The sequence below is a fragment of the Drosophila arizonae genome, chromosome 5, assembly GCF_054131065.1.
Source record: "Drosophila arizonae isolate 15081-1271.41 chromosome 5, UAZ_ARI_1.0, whole genome shotgun sequence".
NCBI lineage: Eukaryota > Metazoa > Arthropoda > Insecta > Diptera > Drosophilidae > Drosophila > Drosophila arizonae.
In genome coordinates, this window is record NC_142925.1 from 3,124,556 (window position 1) to 3,142,406 (window position 17,851).

The following is a 17,851-nucleotide window of genomic DNA, read 5'->3' on the forward strand; positions in this document are numbered from 1 at the left end:
GACAAAGAAGCTGCGAAAGCCAGAGAGAGAGAGAAAGAGAGGCAGATAGCAAGCGAGGCGAGTGAGTGAGTGAGATGAGCAGGTAAACACATTTTAAAGTCGGCCTCGGCGGCAATTGCTTGGCAAACAATTATTAATTTTTCATCAAGCGCGCACGGCCAGCGCTCGGCGGACTTTGGCCGCCTTTGCTCGCGGCACTTTTTCTGACCTTTTGGCTAATTTGGTTTAAATGGATGCGAGAGCTGAGCTAAAAGCCAGCCATGCCTCAGCGCCTGCTACTTAGGCGAGAGTGTGTGGATGTCTCTCCCTGTCCTCTGCCTCTTTCTCTGTGTGTGTGTGGGTGTGTAGCATCACGTATACGCATCGTTAGCCACGCTAAGTTATGGCCAACACGTAACATTCACAAATAATAAGGATAATGAAAAATACACAGGGGAGAGATTAGCGTTAAGGGCGAATCGCCATTTTTTAGCTGCTGCCGCTGCTGCTGCCCTTGCGGCTTTGGTTTTGACCTAAAAGCTCCCCGAATGCGACCTTTGTTTCTGTTTTTTTTTTTAGCGGCTTTGTCTTCTTTTTATATTTTGTTTGTGCGACCAACGCGTTACGCATAAATTATCAAGAGTCGCTGAAAAACACACACAGCGGGCAATGGCGACACCTTATCGGCTCGGCGCTCATTACGCCGCCTCTGCCGTTGTAGCGCAGCCGGCTGGGGGCGTGGCAGTGTCGCGTGACAGCGCAAAAATTGAAAATTTATTGCCACGCCTTGTGGCTTAAGAATCTATGCCGAACAAAATAAAAAACAGAAGCAGAGACAAGTAAAGTTTTTTCTTTTGTTAAATTGACTTTTTAAAGTGACCGCAAAAAAAAAAAGCAAATGAAATTGGAAAATAAAAACCAAAAACTGGTAAATGTGAAACGTGAAATATGCAAATAATTCAAACAGTCCAAGAACTCGCAACTGTCAGTTTCACCAAAAGAAGGCGAACAGGAAAAAGGCAAGAGAAAAGCGAACAACTCGAAAAGCAACAACTGCTAAGCGAAACAAAAATTGAAGCCATACGGTTGCCGACAAGAGTATATCTATATAATATATATATATATACGATGTAGTATATATATATTGTGTAATCTGTGTATGTATGCTGGTATATATGTTATATAAGATGTGTGCATATTTCTTGTCAATATATATATAATATGAACAGTCACAGTCAAAAGTATATGGACAGCCCACATATGTCGCAATTTTCAGCTTAGTAATCTCTAGATCTCTGCTCGACATTTTCATTTGATTTTATACAACATATTTTCTACCAGAAATTATTCGTACTACATCAAATCATTCATTTGGAAATAATATACCATATTAAAAGGAAGGCAAAAGATCATAGAAAACGAATCTCCTTCGGCTCTAGTAAAAAGTTGTCAATCAAATAAATTTCTTGGTGCAAATACTTTTGACAAATACTGTATCATATATTATACATAACAACATATATATTTTAGATATTATATATGCCGTCTGCCAGGTTGGGTAAGAAAAAAAGGAAAAGAAAACGTTAAGCTTAGCACTTTCGACTGACAGGCAGGGCAATAACAACAGCCGAGACACACGTGTCGACTCCTGTCTGTGAAGAAGCTATATACAGCTAGCGCTCCCTCTCCCACTCTCCTTCTCTCTCTCTCTCTCTCTCTCTCTCTCCTTCTCTATGTCTATCTTTCACTCTATCTGTAGCTCTGGCATATTTGCCTGCGTCAAGGTCGAGCCGGGCCAGTTTCATGCTTCACACTTCACACTTCAAACACACACACACACACACTCACACACACACGCATTTACAATATTTTCGTTTTCTTTTTCCTTTCGCTTCTGCCCTTTTTCTCTCCCGATTCGCGCTGGCGCTCATGTTTCTCAAGTGCAAATGAGTTTTGCCTCCTGCATGCCCCTCTAATGCGCTGTAAAATTTCAGCTATTTTCGCTAAATTTTCTTAGTGGTTTTCATATTAAGCCCGAGGCATTTGTAACGCTAGACGCGCGATCTTTGGCTTACGGGGTTTAGATAAAATGAGAGCTCAGGTTAAGGTAAAGGCGGCAGTAGAGGCGACAGCGGAGGCGGTGCCAACGCAGCATGTGGCAGACGGTACTCAGTCAGCCGTTGAGGTTGCTTGGAGTTCGAGTGAGGTCGACTGTCAGGCAGCTTAAAAACTGCTAAGCACTTTGGCCACGTTGACTTAAGCAGCTTTCGGGCTTAACTGCCAGCAGACAGCAGCACCCCAACATATTGGCAGGGCATTAAAATATTACGCATACGCACTGTGTGCCCCCCTCTCACTCTCTCCCTCTCTCCCACTCTGAGTAATGTGCGCCCGCTATAGATATAAATAATCATTTTGGCAGCAACATGACAAGTGCGCGCACACACAGCTGAAAAGCATTTCGTATCGTGCTCCACGGCCATAGAGCGTTCGCTAAACGTCCGCAAGATTGACAAGAAATATTTATTATTAATAATAGACATGCGAGCAGCAGCAGGCACAAAGCTTGCTGACTTCATTATTTATCGCTTTACAGTCAGCTACCGCTCTCTTCACTCTTCACTCTACAGGGTAACTAGCTAGTCGTGCTGGTCTGCTGCTGCTGCTGCTGCTCCTGCTGCTATTGCTGTTCCTCTTGCTTATTGCTGGACATCCGGCCGGCTCATTGCTAGAGCAAAAAGTTTTATTACTGTTGCCTACTTTCAGGCATAATATAATTCACACTCTCGCCCGCTAAGCCGCTGCCAGCTGACATGCGCACGTATCGAGCCAAAAAGCTAAAGGCGAGCAGCGGCGGCCAAATGCGCGACTTTTAGCCATTTTATTAGCAGTGCGTGTTTTTTTACTATTATAGCGAGTCACACACCACACACCACACACACACACCACACACACACATACTCCCTCTCCCTCTATATCTCTCGACGGCACTTGACCTTAGACTCGGTTTTTGGGCTTGAGCGCGCGTTTGGATTTTTTTTGCCTCTACTTTTTCTTTTTTTGGGTGTTGTGTGTCTAAGCATTTACATTCCTCTTAACATGCGCAATATATTTCGACTTGTCAGTGCGTATATGTGGGCGCCTAAGCGCGCGTGTGTGTGTGTGTGTGTGTGTGCTGTCATGCATACAAATGCAAAGATAAAGAATTTATACTTATTCCAGCTCTACAGCTAATATATATATTTGTTAGCCGCACACACACACACACACACACGCACACATAACTGTCATATATAAGCGTTTTTGCTGCTGACCACCAAAATCGACCTGACCCGTCATAAAGTGGCTCTGCTTTGTCCCTGACCACCTCCTGCTCCAAGCATTGTTGTTGTTATTAATGACGCACTTTTATTGTCTGCAGACTTTTAATGTATATTATATAGATATACATTATATATATATACGTGTATATATATATACATAAATATATGCGCATATAGTATATATTTAAATTTACAGTCAATGCAGCGTGACCATCGAGCATACGAAAATTGCCAACGGCTGCTCACGACTGCAGAATACTTGTTCGCCAGCTACTTATAGCTAGTCTCCATAGTCTCCATAGTCTACATAGCCGGTCAGCCATAGTCTCCAACCTCGACTCCATAGCCTTAGCTGCCTAGTCTCAGTTTTCCTCACTCTAGCTTCAAGTCCTCAGTCTCAAGTCTCTATGTCTCTCTGCATGCAGCCCAAAGGAACATGCAACTAATATACTCTCTTTGAACATTTCAAAAGTGAATATTTAAAATAAAGAAGAGCAGCATAAGCCAACAAAAAAAAAAGCAGTGAGACTTGACGTCATTGGCAAAACAGGCGCATAAATTACATGCACGCACACCGACACACACACACGCACACACACACTGACAAAAGGACAATGCGCATGTACTCAACAAATACGAAAACGAATACAAATTCAATAACAAATACAAGTGCAGGGCATAAGACGCACACACACACACAGCGTGTAAGAAAGAGAGAGGAACAGTGATATGAGTCGAGGATATGGATATGGTTATGTGTAGCTCTGTCGCTGTGTGTGTGCTGCTTGGACTGCATACGCATGCCTAAAGTATGAACTATAAAAATTTACGAGGCAATAAAAGTGCGAGCTGCTATGCTACGCTGTGTTTTATGGCTAACAGCAAAAGGCAGACAGTAGGTAAATATGAGAGAGAGCCAAGCTGAGGGCTGAGGGCAGAGCGGCGGGAGCTTAAAGAGTTTCTGGCGCTCTACGATTTCCGCCAATTGCAGTTTCGATTTGGCCAAGGCCGAAAGAGTTCACGTGCGTGTGTGTGTGTGTGTGCTGGCTGCTTAAAAGTTTGTGCGCTTCGTTTTATTTTTTTCACATTTTGCATCGCTGATTGATTGATTGATTTAATACACTTTTCCTTTTACAACATTCCGCGCTCTTGAGTTTATATGTGCTCTTCCTTTACTCTACACTGCTCTGCTCTCCTCTCCAGTCCAGTCCGCTGGTCAGTCAGTCATATTCCAGCTGCTTGAGCACGCAATCCATTTTCAAGAAGACGACGATGAGCCAGAGCCAGGCAGCAGCAGTGGAAAAGCGAACAACTTAAGACTCAGCGTGGCGGAAATTTAATTTGGCTATGGGTCAGCCGCTCACAGCTGGGCTGCCCGGGCAATCAAAGTTTCCTAATTAAAGTAAACATCAAGTTGAGCATTATCGTAGTTAGTTCGTTAGTTAGTTAGTGAGCGTTGCACTCCGGCTCGATTCAAATTAGCACGAGGCGTATACTTAATAAATTGCTTACTAATAAGCCAGCGGGCAGCACTGAGTGCACTGAGAGCGATGGCTACGTTTATCCATGGGTCTCGGTCCAAACAGCTCTTCGGCTCGCTCCTCCAATCGCCATTAGCATTATCGATCTGTAATAACTCTTTCTGTATTGAAATTATATTCTTATTAGGGTCAAAGCAAGCTGCTTATGCTTATCTCCAAATCTAGCCAGAAAGCCACTTAGACCACATTCAAGTATATTTGCTTTGCCCAGGTAAATATTGGCGGTGTACTGACCCTATGGCATGGCTTTTGATGTAGTTTACGTATCAATATTAGCGCTTGTTCTATAAAAACAAAAGCAGAATAGAGAAAACCCAAAAAGAAAGGAACGTGTGACGCGTATTTTGACGTGGGTCAAGAGACCCTGGCCAGACTTTGTCCCGTTATTTAAAATGCATTCTGTTTGACCAGACTAATTGGATTAATCGGCGTTTTCCTTCATTTTAATCGATTTTGCTTTTGTTTCTATATCATAAATTGACCTGCTAAAATAAACATCACGGCGTCTGCCAAAGTTCATCAGCTACTTAAGAGCCCGAACATTCTGGCGGGTCACTGAATCATGATGTTTTTTATTATGAGTGACAGTTGAAATTAGCTCTAATTTTATAGAGTTTTGCAAGGCATGGAAATGTATTTGGGGCTGTTGAGACATATTTATAGGATATATAGGATTAGCGTATGTATTATTAGATTATTGAAAACAGATTATTTGTTGCCTCTCTCTGCGATTTTCATGAACTCAATTTGGCCGTAGAAAATCTCGTTTGAGTGAAATAATAAATATAATGTTGTATATAAAGATAATGCTGTATATTTTAATTAGCTCACACTATCTCTTTGCTAGATACGTTTTCTAAATCCTCTAAAAATATACTAGTATACTAATCAGTAAAATAAAGTATTTACCAAAATTATGTTAAATTTGAACATTTCTTATAACTAAAGGAAAGGAATGTGAACAGACTTTCTGTAATTGAAAAGCCTTTCTATGTGATTTTCATAAATTCACAAATGAAATAACCCGCAGCTCTTTCCATTCTCGTAGCTCATAGCAGAAATTATATAATTTTTCCCCACTTCCATGCAAAGAAAAGACTCAGAGATTATTGGAAAGCCTTTCTATCAGAAACACAACAAACTCAAATTTATATCGATCAACTCTTTTCTTTCGCTCCCATAATCTTTTATTAGCTTACAGTCATTGAATACGGCCTTAATATATTTTCTGTATTTTCTCGAAGAGCCTTCAATGAGCTCTAAAACTATATCAAAACTTATTGCCTTCTTTCTGCCACATAAATATAATTATGTTGCAATTGAATTAAAACTGGGGTTTAATTAGAAAAGAAATTGTTGTAGAAGTACGAGTGGACTTTGTGTTTGTTAACTCAATGAGATTCCAGCTAATAATCAATTTTTCAACATGGCTACAAAGTTGATGTAATTACATTACATATAAGGACGTTTGCGTGATCCAAAAATAAACACAAATTAGACAAGGACAATGGGGAAACAGTTTATATAACTGTGTGTGTGTGTGTGTATGTATGGGTGTTCCATCAACATGAACTGTGGCGCTGAGGGAGGGAGGCGGCAGGTAGGGTGGACGAATCAATAAATGTCATGTAGAGGCAATAATCGTAAATAACACGCTGAGTTTTCGTATGTCAATCAAAAGCTTTATTATTTCAACAGTTTGCAATGGATTTCGTTTCGGCAGGTAGAGCAAGGCTAAAGGATATCTTTTAACTAGCAATTGCAGTGAGCAAAGAAAAAACGAACGATGAAACTTTGGATTTATATATAGGTCGCATTTGCTGATTGCCAAAAAAGAAGTAAAAGAAGAAGAAGAAGCAAAAGTGTAGGCGACGAGTGTACAGTCCTTTAACGCAATTTGTGATTGCACTTTGGACTTGGCTTATTTGCCAGGCTCTTGTCTAACTTTCTCTCTCTCACTCTCCACTCTCTCACTCACCACTCTCTTCTCCTCTCACACTTTGATTGCAGACCAAAAGTCAATACTCACAGATAACGATTGGAAGAAGCTATGGACGCGCAACGGCATAAATGCCGATTCCAAATTGGATAATAATCTCGACTCCAGCGACAGTCCCATGTTCGAGGACAGCGAGGTAAGTAAGAATTGACAAACTGACTCAATACAGCACGAGGACAGGCACAGGATAGTCGATGAAGTGCACCCAAGTGTGTCTACGAAATTGAATTGAATGCAGAGCTAAAGGTGGAGTGTGCTCAACGTGCTCATAGCCCCAACAGCTAGCCACCGTTAGCCTGATCAATATGCTAATGTGCAATGTCCTGCGAAGGACATGCAAATCGAGTTGAAAAGCGCGGCTAATGCTAATTACTATACAACATGAAGACGCGCCGGCTTTAATTAATCTTTTAGTGCTTATTTATACAACACTCGCGCCCGACTTTAACTATCCAATCAGCCAAAGAGGCCAAGCCGTAAATTTGCTCAAACTACCACTACTAAGTACGTTTGAGTATATATATATCTATGTATGTATGTCCAGCTAGACATATGCATACAGGGTGAGGCAATTGAACTGTTTACAGCGCGTGACTTATGAGTGGGTCTCTAATCATTCACATAACTAATACAAGTCAACTGCAAATTTTACTCAATTTAAAGTTTTGCAGGCTTTATCAGGTATATTTTCAAGCAGTTACTTCTGGTCTGATATACGCACGGTATATAAGCTAGCACCTTAATGTGCCTGATTATTTCTTTAGTATATTCTTTACATGGATGACATATACAAGTATATTGATACAAGTTATGCAGTATATTGGAGACCAGAATATATCCTTTTCAAGTGTTCCCTATCAAAACATTTATACTTGCTGTTAACAAATTTCAAACTGTAGGGCTATCAAAATCTTTAGCTATCCAAGATCTCCAGTCTTGGCTATTAAAATTTTCCAGTGAAACTGTATACCAGTCTAAAATCTCCATTCGAGCTCTTTAGCTATCCAAGATCTCCAGTCAAAATCTATGGCTATTCAAGATCTCGAGTCAAACTGTAGAGCTACCAAAACTCCATTCAAGGTCTTTAGCTACACAAGATCTCCAATCCAATTCTTTGACTATTCAAATAAGGCAATCCCAGATTAAATTTGTTTAGGCTATTCAAATAACCTTGTAATAAATTCCCTTTCAATTTTACGCAAAAGCTCATCAAATCAATTTGAATTAGCCAATTAAAACAAGCCCCAATCATTAGCTGTCTGCTCGCCCGTCTAGCCAGTTTAAATGCTTCAATTTTTTTATTTTTTGGCTTAGATCTGCTGCAAGTAAATTACGTATTTTTCTTCTAGCCACAAAACGTGACAGTAATAAAAAAAAGAACGCGAATGCAGCTTCAAAATTTTATAGTCGTCTAATTTGGGCAACAGCTTCATCAGCCTCACCCTGTATGCGTCTAGCGTTTCAAATTCTGCTGACTAATTGTGCAGTCAGACAGCATTTGATGGTATTTTTAATACCCCAATGGCGATTGCGCAGCGGGTATGATGGGCTAGTGCAAAAGTATGTAACAGCCTGAAGTAGAAGATATTTATGCAACTTATAATTGAAGATGGCAAAATAAAAGTTCTGTCAACTTAACACAAGACATCCGGGCTAGCATTGAGTCGTGCATACCCGCCTAGAATACTCAAACTCTTTGGTATTTTATAGCATTCCTTGCTTGCCTTTTAGCTTTACTTTTACAGGTAACACATGAAAAATGAACTTTTAACTTTTTGTCTTGTACTTTTCTCCTTCACCCAACTCCCTTTCTTCCCTTCCCCTTTTCTCCTTTTCTTTGTTTCTCTTTTTCTTTCACCCACAGCTGATGGCGCACAATACAACCGTCCAACTGGGTGGCACCGCCTTTCTCGTCTGCAAAGTCACCGGCGTGGATCGTGTGGGTGTAAATTGGGTTTGTTTAGCTTTGTTCTTGTCTATCCTCTATCTAATTGCGTGGCGAAGGTGCCTCCTGCTTTAAGCTTCCACTTTAAGTTTCGCTTGCATTTTATTTGCTGCACATATTGCATATTTTCCGATTTTCAGTTTTTAATTATATGGCATTTAGCTCTGGCATTTTATTTGTTTGCATATATATGAGAATTTGGTCGGTTCTTCGTCGAATCGGGACACGCAATTGTCCAATTTGTTTTGGCAGCCGAGCACGAAACATACAAAATGCGAATGCTTAATTTGCAGCTGAAAGCTAGAAACCGTTTGCCATGACATTGTGTACACTTTGTTTGGCATTCAACGTTTGCTAACAAGCAATTAAATGCTACCCCGAAAAAAACAAAAAACAAAAATACCAAAACAACAACAGTCAAATACGACACGCAATGGAACCCAACAGGCATAGAGACATGGACACCGAGCCCATAATTGAGCCAAAGCATGTGACAAAATATCAATTAATCAGAGTCAGGCGAAATTCCATTCACAAGAGCTGTGGAGCATTTTTTATAAATTTCTCGCTAAATGCAACAATTATCAGAATATTTATTAGGATTTAGAGAGCTGTGCAAGGCAGCAAAAAGGCTCTGATATATTCAAATGGAGAGCAGTTAGGCAGCGAGTGAATCCATATTAAATTTTCAGCATTGTTGAAAAGTTGAAAACTTACCGTAACATTGAGAGTAATATATTATATATATACCTGTGAGTTTTATCCAGCAATGGCTAAAGCAAAGGGATGCTTCAACCCTTTTGAACCAGATTTCTTGCCTAAGCTATTCAGCTTTCTTTCTCTTATCATGCTTGTGCATGGTCAATCATCTAGCGGGCTCTTGCTGTCCAACTTCCTGCTAAAATCCATACAAAAATCTGAAAAAAAAAAAAATAAAAAAAAATAAATTAATAATATTAATAATAATAATATATAAAATAATAATAAATAAATAAAAATTCATATAAATAAAAATAAATATGAATTTTTATTATATAGCTAAAAGTAGCCTACTAAATATCTTAATTTAAATTTGAGCATTGAAGAAAGAGCTCACAGAAAGATTCCAATGAAATATTAATTTATCAAGAAAAACGAAAAAAACGTTTATATAGTAGAGAGTGAGGAATAGAGAGTCTCTACCGTAGGTCTTCCTATGACTAGAACTTCTCTAGCAAGGCTTCAATATGTTACCCAGGGCTCTCCTACTGGTTTATTTATTTTATTTATGCTGATCGTTAATAATATATCTTTTTTTTTTATTTATTTATTTTTTTTTTTTATTTAAACAGGCTAGAGTAATATATCAAGACTCTTTTTCCTTTTATAATTACTTATTTTTATTGCCTTTAAACAAAACTCTTTATATATTATACACTCTCATATTCATAAATTTTTAAAATATTTAAGCTTTCATTTAAACTCATTCAAAGCAACTCAACCTGTTGTTAAGCTTGCATTTGCAAAACATTCTCCTAAAATTGCAATTCACACACACACACACACTCATGTATATTTATAAAATACCCATAATCAAATATAAGTAATGTATTCGCCGCGCTAATTGCATGCACTTGTATTGCGAGTGAATTGAAAATTTTCTTTTTTCTGTTGCCTACTTTCGAGCGCGCTTGCAATTAACATAGACAATAATGGGATGTGCGATTGTGATTGCGTTCTTTATTGAATTTTGTATTTAATTTTCTCACATTTTGCTGTTGTTGGGCAAAACAGAATCAAATATCTTGGATACGTCGCCGGGACTGGCACATATTATCCTCGGGCGCCCAGCTCTACACAAATGATGAACGCTTCGCGATACTCCACTCGCCCGGCTCCAACATGTGGACGCTGCAGATAAAGTTTGTACAGCGACGGGATCACGGCATGTACGAGTGCCAGGTGAGTGCGAAAGAGAAAGAGAGTGAGAGAGAGAGAGAGAGAGAGAGAGAGAGAGAGAGAGTGAATGAGAGAGAGCATGCATTGGAATTGCATATATTTTATGCATGCAATGCAGTTGAAATGAACTAAAGTGCATTTGCATATGCTCCATTTTGGCGTACGGACCCAGACAGCCCGGCGTATACGCAATATTGAGGTTTTTGGGTTTTTTAACCCATTTCATTCATTTTTTTTTCATTTTTTCATTTTGTTGTTTGGTTTTTACGTTGATTTCGCCGGCGCATGATTTAATTGTAATATGCAAATGCGTTTCGTTTTAAGACAACCTGCTGCATGTACGCATGGCACGCAGAGCACATGTGACGTTGACAGGGCACAGCCGAAACCATGTGGCTGTCAAGCGCTGCCAGACGCTGCCAGACGCTGCGGCTGCCAGATAAACTGGACATTGACATATTTAGCCACTGACTGAAACGCAAGCCCCCCCGAATGTGTGCAAAGTAATGCAGAAAGTAAGCCAGCCAGCCAGCCATACAAAAGCCCCAAAGTCAAGCGGATATGGCAAGAGGCGTGTCTTGGCTACAGATGGTGGAGTCGAGTCGAGTCGAGTCGGTGGACTGAACTAAGCGAAAGGCAACAAAGTTTGGGCAACGCCTGAAACGGACACTTGACAGTAACTCTGTTTGTGCAGCAGCCGCACAAGTGCTGCGCCGAGACTTACAGCTAAGTAGAGACTAGTACAGAGAGGTTGCAGATAGTCATGGAGAAACAGCGAGCGAGTGAGAGCGAGATACTGATGTAGTTTGGGGCAGCCTCGAAAAAAAAGTAGCTTCAATTTCAAAAATTGTTTGCATGCAATTTCAATATAAGGCCGAGGCTAGCGCAGCAAGGGTAACAGAGGAGCTCTATCCGCCTGTCCGTCTGTCCGTCTGTCCGTCTGTCAGTTGGTGCTGCCTCTCGACGAGCACTGCATGCAAATATGCCGAAATGATTATTTTTCCTTTTTGCAGTGCAGCTCGTTCATCTGCCCTCTGGTTACTTTTGTTCGTATCTACATATACTTATATACACAACATACATACATATATATCTATATATGTATATGTATATGCATATATATATATGTATTGAAAATGGTTCGTTTTTGTTTCATTTTGCGTGCCAAATTGAAATTGTTTGATTTGCATTTCAATGAGTGCAACATTTCTTTGCAGTCAAAACGTTTCACTGCACCAAAGCCAGTTAGATCGACAGATATTGATATAGTGAAAGAGAGAGAGAGAGAGGGGGGAAGTAAAGGGACAGAGAGTCTGTTAGATGCAGCACAGCATTAACATTCGAGTTGATTACGACAAATGCTTAAGCATCGGAACATGCGTATCGAACAATTCCACCCAAATATCCCGCTCAACTGGCATTTGGCATTATTTGCTTGACTCTATCTTTTGTGTATTTATTTTTGGGCACAGGTATCCACACCGACTGGCATCATTTCGCACTTTGTGAATCTTCAAGTGGTTGTGCCCGAGGCATTCATACTTGGCTCTGGTGAACTGCATGTTGACATGGGCTCAACAATCAATTTGGTTTGCATTATCGAGAAGGTGAGTACGAACTTATTACGAATATATGCAAAAAGAAAATAACGAAATATACAAAAGGGAAATACGGAAAAATCAAATTAGTTCACTTGAACGAAATGAAGGTTCTCTATATAATAAAAAAAATATGCATAATAGTTGAGTTTGACAACAGGAAGAATAAGTAATAAAAATTCTATCGATAAATCGATTTTCATATCAGAAAATTGAAATACAAAGAAGCAAAGCCCACCAGCAGTTAAGAAACATATATCAAATCAATTTGATTTCTGTTAATTGCTCAGATAATATATACCAGAGCTAAATATATGGTATTATTGCTTATCGATAATTATCGATTTTATTAAATTCATATAATATAACTAAATATCGCAATTGACTGATATTTTTGTGTAGCGCATTATATATTTCACATTACAAATAATACTTATGCTTATTACATTTTATAAATATTTATTATTGATTATCGATAAATATCGATAATAATTAAATATCGCCAGCTTTCATCTGATATATTTGTGTAGCGCATTATATATTTCACATTATATATTATACTTATACTCAATACAATTTATACATATTTCTTATCTTCCTTCTCCCCCTCTCTATCATCTCCTCCGCTGTAGAGTCCCACACCACCGCAGTACGTGTACTGGCAAAAAAATGATCGTCTCATCAACTACTATGACTCGAGGCGAGACATATCCATTGAAACGACACCGGGTCCACGCACACAGAGTCGCCTCATTATACGGGAGCCCCAAATCACCGATTCTGGCAACTACACCTGCTCCGCCAGCAACACCGAGCCAGCTAGCATTTATGTCTTTGTATCAAAAGGTGAGTGAAATCGTGAAATCATGAAATCTGAGCGGGGATTTAGCAGCTGTTGCAGCAGCTACAGCTGCCATTGCCGTTGCCGTTGCCATTTCAGCTGCTAATGCAGCTCAGCTCAGGGCAGCTGCTTAGCGTGCAAATTGTTAAGGAGAGTGTGGGGCAGAGCTGGTGGCATAGCCTGTTATTGTTGTTGCACGTAACAGTTGCATGCAATTTGCATGACTGCCTCGCGGCCAAATTGAATTTCTTGTGATTTTAGCATTTAAATAGCCATCGCGAGCGATAAGAAGTGTAAATGAAAATATGCAAATGCTTGCAGCGAGCGAGCGAGCGCGCGTCGCCTGCAGCTTATTAAAATGTTAATGAAAATGCAGAGTATCTGTCGCCAGTTATTGCCATATACAACAACAGCAACAAGGAGTCAAATCTAATTCACATTTCTCTTACACTCTATCTTTCTCTCTCTCTCTCTCTCTCTCCCTCTTTCTCTCTCACTTGCCCAGGCGACAATATGGCTGCCATATCGAGGCGTAAAACTTCCTCGGCCGATCGCATTACGCACATATTTAGGTCAATGCTGGCGCCCTGTCTGCTGCTAAACACGGTTGTCGTTAGGTAAGTACACCCCGGCTCCAACTCCTGCTAAATATAAATGTTGTTTTTGTTTTCCATATATATTTAACTTGCTGCTGCAGACGCATGTTCTTAACCTAAGCAACCAAAATTAAAAGAAAATTACAGCGCAAAACGTAAAAATAAAAATAAAATAAAAACAAAAAATTAAATATATATATGATATATAAAAATACATATATATAGTACAGAATCCTATTTAAGCTATTTCAATGTTAGAATTTAAACAAAACAAAAAACAATATATATATAAATACATAAAAAAATAAAAAATAAAGAAAAGTAAACCAAAATCTAGCGTAAAATTTAAGCTAAGTTCCATTCAAATAAAATAAAACATAAAATCTGTGTAAAAATCATGTTATAAATCTATCTCTGTCTCTGCTAGGCATTTACAAGTTAAGTTCAACTTACAAAAAAAAAAAAAAAAAAAAAAAAAAGAAAGAAAAGAAACAAAAATCATTTTTCATATTAATTGTGTACAGTATGTTTAACCAGTTTGATTAAGCACTAACTTACAAATATATATATATAATACTTAAATATTTATATATCTATGTCTGTGCGTCATGTAAAATGCATTAGTTAAAGTAATTGTTAAACTTTTCTAACAAATTGAGTTCAGTTTGAATACTTTTATTTAACTTTTTTTAATTTTTTTTTCGATATAGTTGGTTAACAGCAATTGCAATTGGCTAATTGCAATTTGGTTCAAGCTTTTTATGGCATACTCTGAACACACAGAACGTGCATTGGAGAGGATTTATAGTGGCCTGGCATATATGATCGGGAATACAATCTAAGTAGAGCCAGCTCAAGCTTATCTGTCGATCTGTTTAAAAATCTAGGAAATCTCCACGCCACCAAAAAAACAAATATAATATAATATAATCTGAAGCTGAAAATTGTGTCTTGGTATATATATCTCTCTATCAAGGCATATAAGTATACCACGAATGCCTCAAAGGACTACTATGGTTCAGGGTATTATCTAGTCGGTCAAGCTCGACTAGCACACTAGTTTCATACGTTTTTTTTTTTTTTTTTGGTCCTCAGCAGTTGTAAACAGCATGGATCACACTTTCAGATTTGTATACACATACATATATAACTACTATATCTATGCAAAATACATATTGACATAGAAAAAAAATACATTTTGCATAAGTAGCCAATTTCAGTCCATAAAAATTATATTACAAACGAAACAAAAAACAGGCATACCAAAGCGTTATTATTATTACTGTTACTAATTACTAAATGGAAACCCAAAACATAGAGATTCACACAAGAAAAAAAAATAATAATAATAAAAATAAATAAATATTAAAAAAAAAAAGGAATTATAATTAATTGCATTATTAAGTTTGTAAATAAAATAAATTGCATTGCAAATGGCAAATGGCAAACACAACAAAACAGAGCAAATAATATGAATATGTATGCATATATTTAATTTCAAGTGTAAATACAGCTAACAAATGAAAACAGCAACAGCAACAACAACCACACACAAAAATGACTGAATGAATAAATAAATAAACAAAAAATAAATATAAAATAAATTGTTGTAAAACTATATAGGGCAAAAGAAGTAAAGAGATGAAAGGCCAGATAAAAACAACAGAGTGGAAGAGTGGAAAAATCGATTGCCAGAGAGTTGGAGAATTAGCTATAACTCGAAACTATATACACACACACATATATATACATATACATATATATATATCTAGTATATATATAGCATAAGTGACAGCAATCAGCCAAGAGAAAACAAAGAGATAAATACACAGAAAGGAGGCTTACTTTAGATGTTGCTGCTTCAAAACTACAAATAGAAGAGAACTTAGAAGATTCATTAAAAAAAAACTAGGAGTTAAAAAAGAGAAAATCAGAAAAATCAGCTAAACAAAATTGTTAGCCATAGTAAAAGCAACTAGCATAGAGCATGCAACATTTCATAATTACATTCTACGCTTTCTCAACAACAACAAAAACTAATAAAAAACAACATATAAAATGCCTAATTAAACAAAACACCTGAAGATTAAAACAACATCTACGTAATCAAATATGTACAATTCTCTCGACTGTTTTTTTTCGCGCAACTAGAAAACTAGAGGAGACAAAAAATAGAACTCATTAAATATATATAGAAAAAAAAAGAAAACATATTTGTGTGTTGTACAATTAAATGAAACTTGACGAAAAATTCAAAACTTTGCTGTCGGCGGGTGTAATCGACTGCACAATACTTGTTCATGCTGAAAAGAGAGTTTAATTTGAGTTAAATTTAAAGATTTTCCTCAAACTTCTTTACTGTCATATCGTGAAAACTGTACTTGGCCTGATACTTGTGGAATATTATATTTATCTCCAGAGAAACTCGATAGACAGCTATTTGGGAAGACTAAGGATTTCAACTAAACGTCAGCGGAAGTCAGGAAATACCTGCTTCAACTGAAATTCTTGCTTCCACAGAGGGTATATCTGTATACATAAGCAATTCCTTCCAAATTTATACAGTAGTACAGTCCGCAAAGCCAATATACTCCACTTTTGCCAGCCGGAACAGGTATACACAAAACGTATACAACACAGGAAAAAATGGAAAAAGATTAAAATACAAATACATTCATTGCCATATATAAAGCATAACAAAAACGTACATTACTCAAATAAACACAAAGGTAATCAAAAAAAAAAAAAAAAAAGGAAAAAAATGAAAAGAAAAACCAACGCAACTGTTAAAGAATTTCATGAAACTTTAAATAGATTCATTAGTGTGAAAAAGACGCGTAAATTAACAAACATAATATGAATAACAAATTTATGAAGAGAGCAAAGCCGAAACAAAATACTGTTAACTGTCTCAATATGTGTGTGTATGTATTTGTATTTGCATTTGCATTTGTATTTGTGTGTGCCTCCCGCCCCATTGCCCCCGTATTCTGAAAAGCCAGCAATCACATTCTGATTTATATTTGATAAAAGGAAATTTATAATAATATTATTACGAATATACATACATACATAAATGAAACAATGAATAATATAATATGAATATTGTTTGGTTTCCAATTGTTAAGCATTTTTTACTGTAAATATTTTAATTAAAGCATATTGGTCTATGGCCGCTAATAGCCATTAACTAATTAATGGAATGGAGCATGCAAAAAAGTAAAGAAACAAAATGAAATTAATATAAGTATGTACTGTATTCAATAAATGAAAATGAACAAAGAGTAAAAAATTATGAACAAAAAAAAATATAAATAAATATAAAAATAAAAATAATGCGAAAAAGTCATTTAAAAAGTTTTCAACGTAAAATGCGCTCAGCGCGCATTTATGTAAAATTTAAACTTTGATGAATATGAATTTAAAAGTAAACAAAAAATAAAAACTTAAACTTTAAAACAAAACAAAAATAGCCATATATTGAGTGCAGGAACATATGAAATGCATTCACCACACACACAAGTGATTATCATGAGAAAATAAATGTAATTTAAATAATAACTAAAAAAATATATCAAATTTGTTTTATTTCACACTCTAACTTAGTTGGGCTTCAACAAGGGCGAAACAAATTTTTATTTCTTTTGGTCCAAGCCAATCAGTTAGCAGCACTTGAAGTTACTTCAAATCGTGGGCCATTGTGGCACGTCTTGCGCTATAATTGGACGCCATTGTTGGCACAACACACCAACACACACACACACACATTTATACTTATAGCTGAGGCATTTTTCAGCTGTACGCCAATTATATTTCAACATTCTTTGTAAGCCTTGGCACTTGGCAGTTTTGCAGTTTGCTTTCTGTCAACATTTTATTCAGCGCGTCGCCGTTCATTTTGCCAGCAAACATGTTGCACTCAAGCACTCAGGCACACACACACACACATACATACACACTCTCTGGCACACTCACATTCAATTCGCAATTCTTAAAGGCCAAAAAAGTTTTGCTGAAAATCAAATGCATTGAACATTGCCGACGTCGTCGCGCGCTTTGCCAAAGAACCGAGCGCCAAAAACTTTTGTGGC

General features: G+C 37.5%; 1 protein-coding gene and 1 long non-coding RNA gene across 8 annotated transcripts in view; one reads left to right on the forward strand and one right to left on the reverse strand.

The window, feature by feature from the left end:
• The window catches only part of dpr12 (defective proboscis extension response 12), a 98,482-nt gene extending 82,672 nt beyond the window's left edge, over window positions 1-15,810 (forward strand). For 2 of the 4 annotated variants that reach the window (XM_089470083.1, XM_089470082.1), the window contains 7 exons: window positions 6,854-6,978; window positions 8,707-8,796; window positions 10,561-10,728; window positions 12,198-12,332; window positions 12,956-13,169; window positions 13,670-13,781; window positions 14,471-15,810. In XM_089470083.1, coding sequence (XP_089326209.1) covers window positions 6,854-6,978; window positions 8,707-8,796; window positions 10,561-10,728; window positions 12,198-12,332; window positions 12,956-13,169; window positions 13,670-13,781; window positions 14,471-14,498 — 872 coding nt within the window. In that variant the 3' untranslated portion in view covers window positions 14,499-15,810. Of the gene's footprint in view, window positions 1-6,853; window positions 6,979-8,706; window positions 8,797-10,560; window positions 10,729-12,197; window positions 12,333-12,955; window positions 13,170-13,669; window positions 13,782-13,861 lie in introns of all 4 variants that reach the window. The other 2 variants (XM_089470084.1, XM_018012997.2) reach the window with 2 other exon arrangements.
• The window catches only part of LOC108617273 (uncharacterized), a 134,191-nt gene that overhangs the window by 58,705 nt on the left and 57,635 nt on the right, over window positions 1-17,851 (reverse strand). For 3 of the 4 annotated variants that reach the window (XR_016270276.1, XR_016270275.1, XR_016270278.1), the window contains exon 3: window positions 9,538-9,704. This is a non-coding gene — a long non-coding RNA (uncharacterized LOC108617273). Of the gene's footprint in view, window positions 1-9,504; window positions 9,705-17,851 lie in introns of all 4 variants that reach the window. The other variant, XR_016270277.1, reaches the window with a different exon arrangement.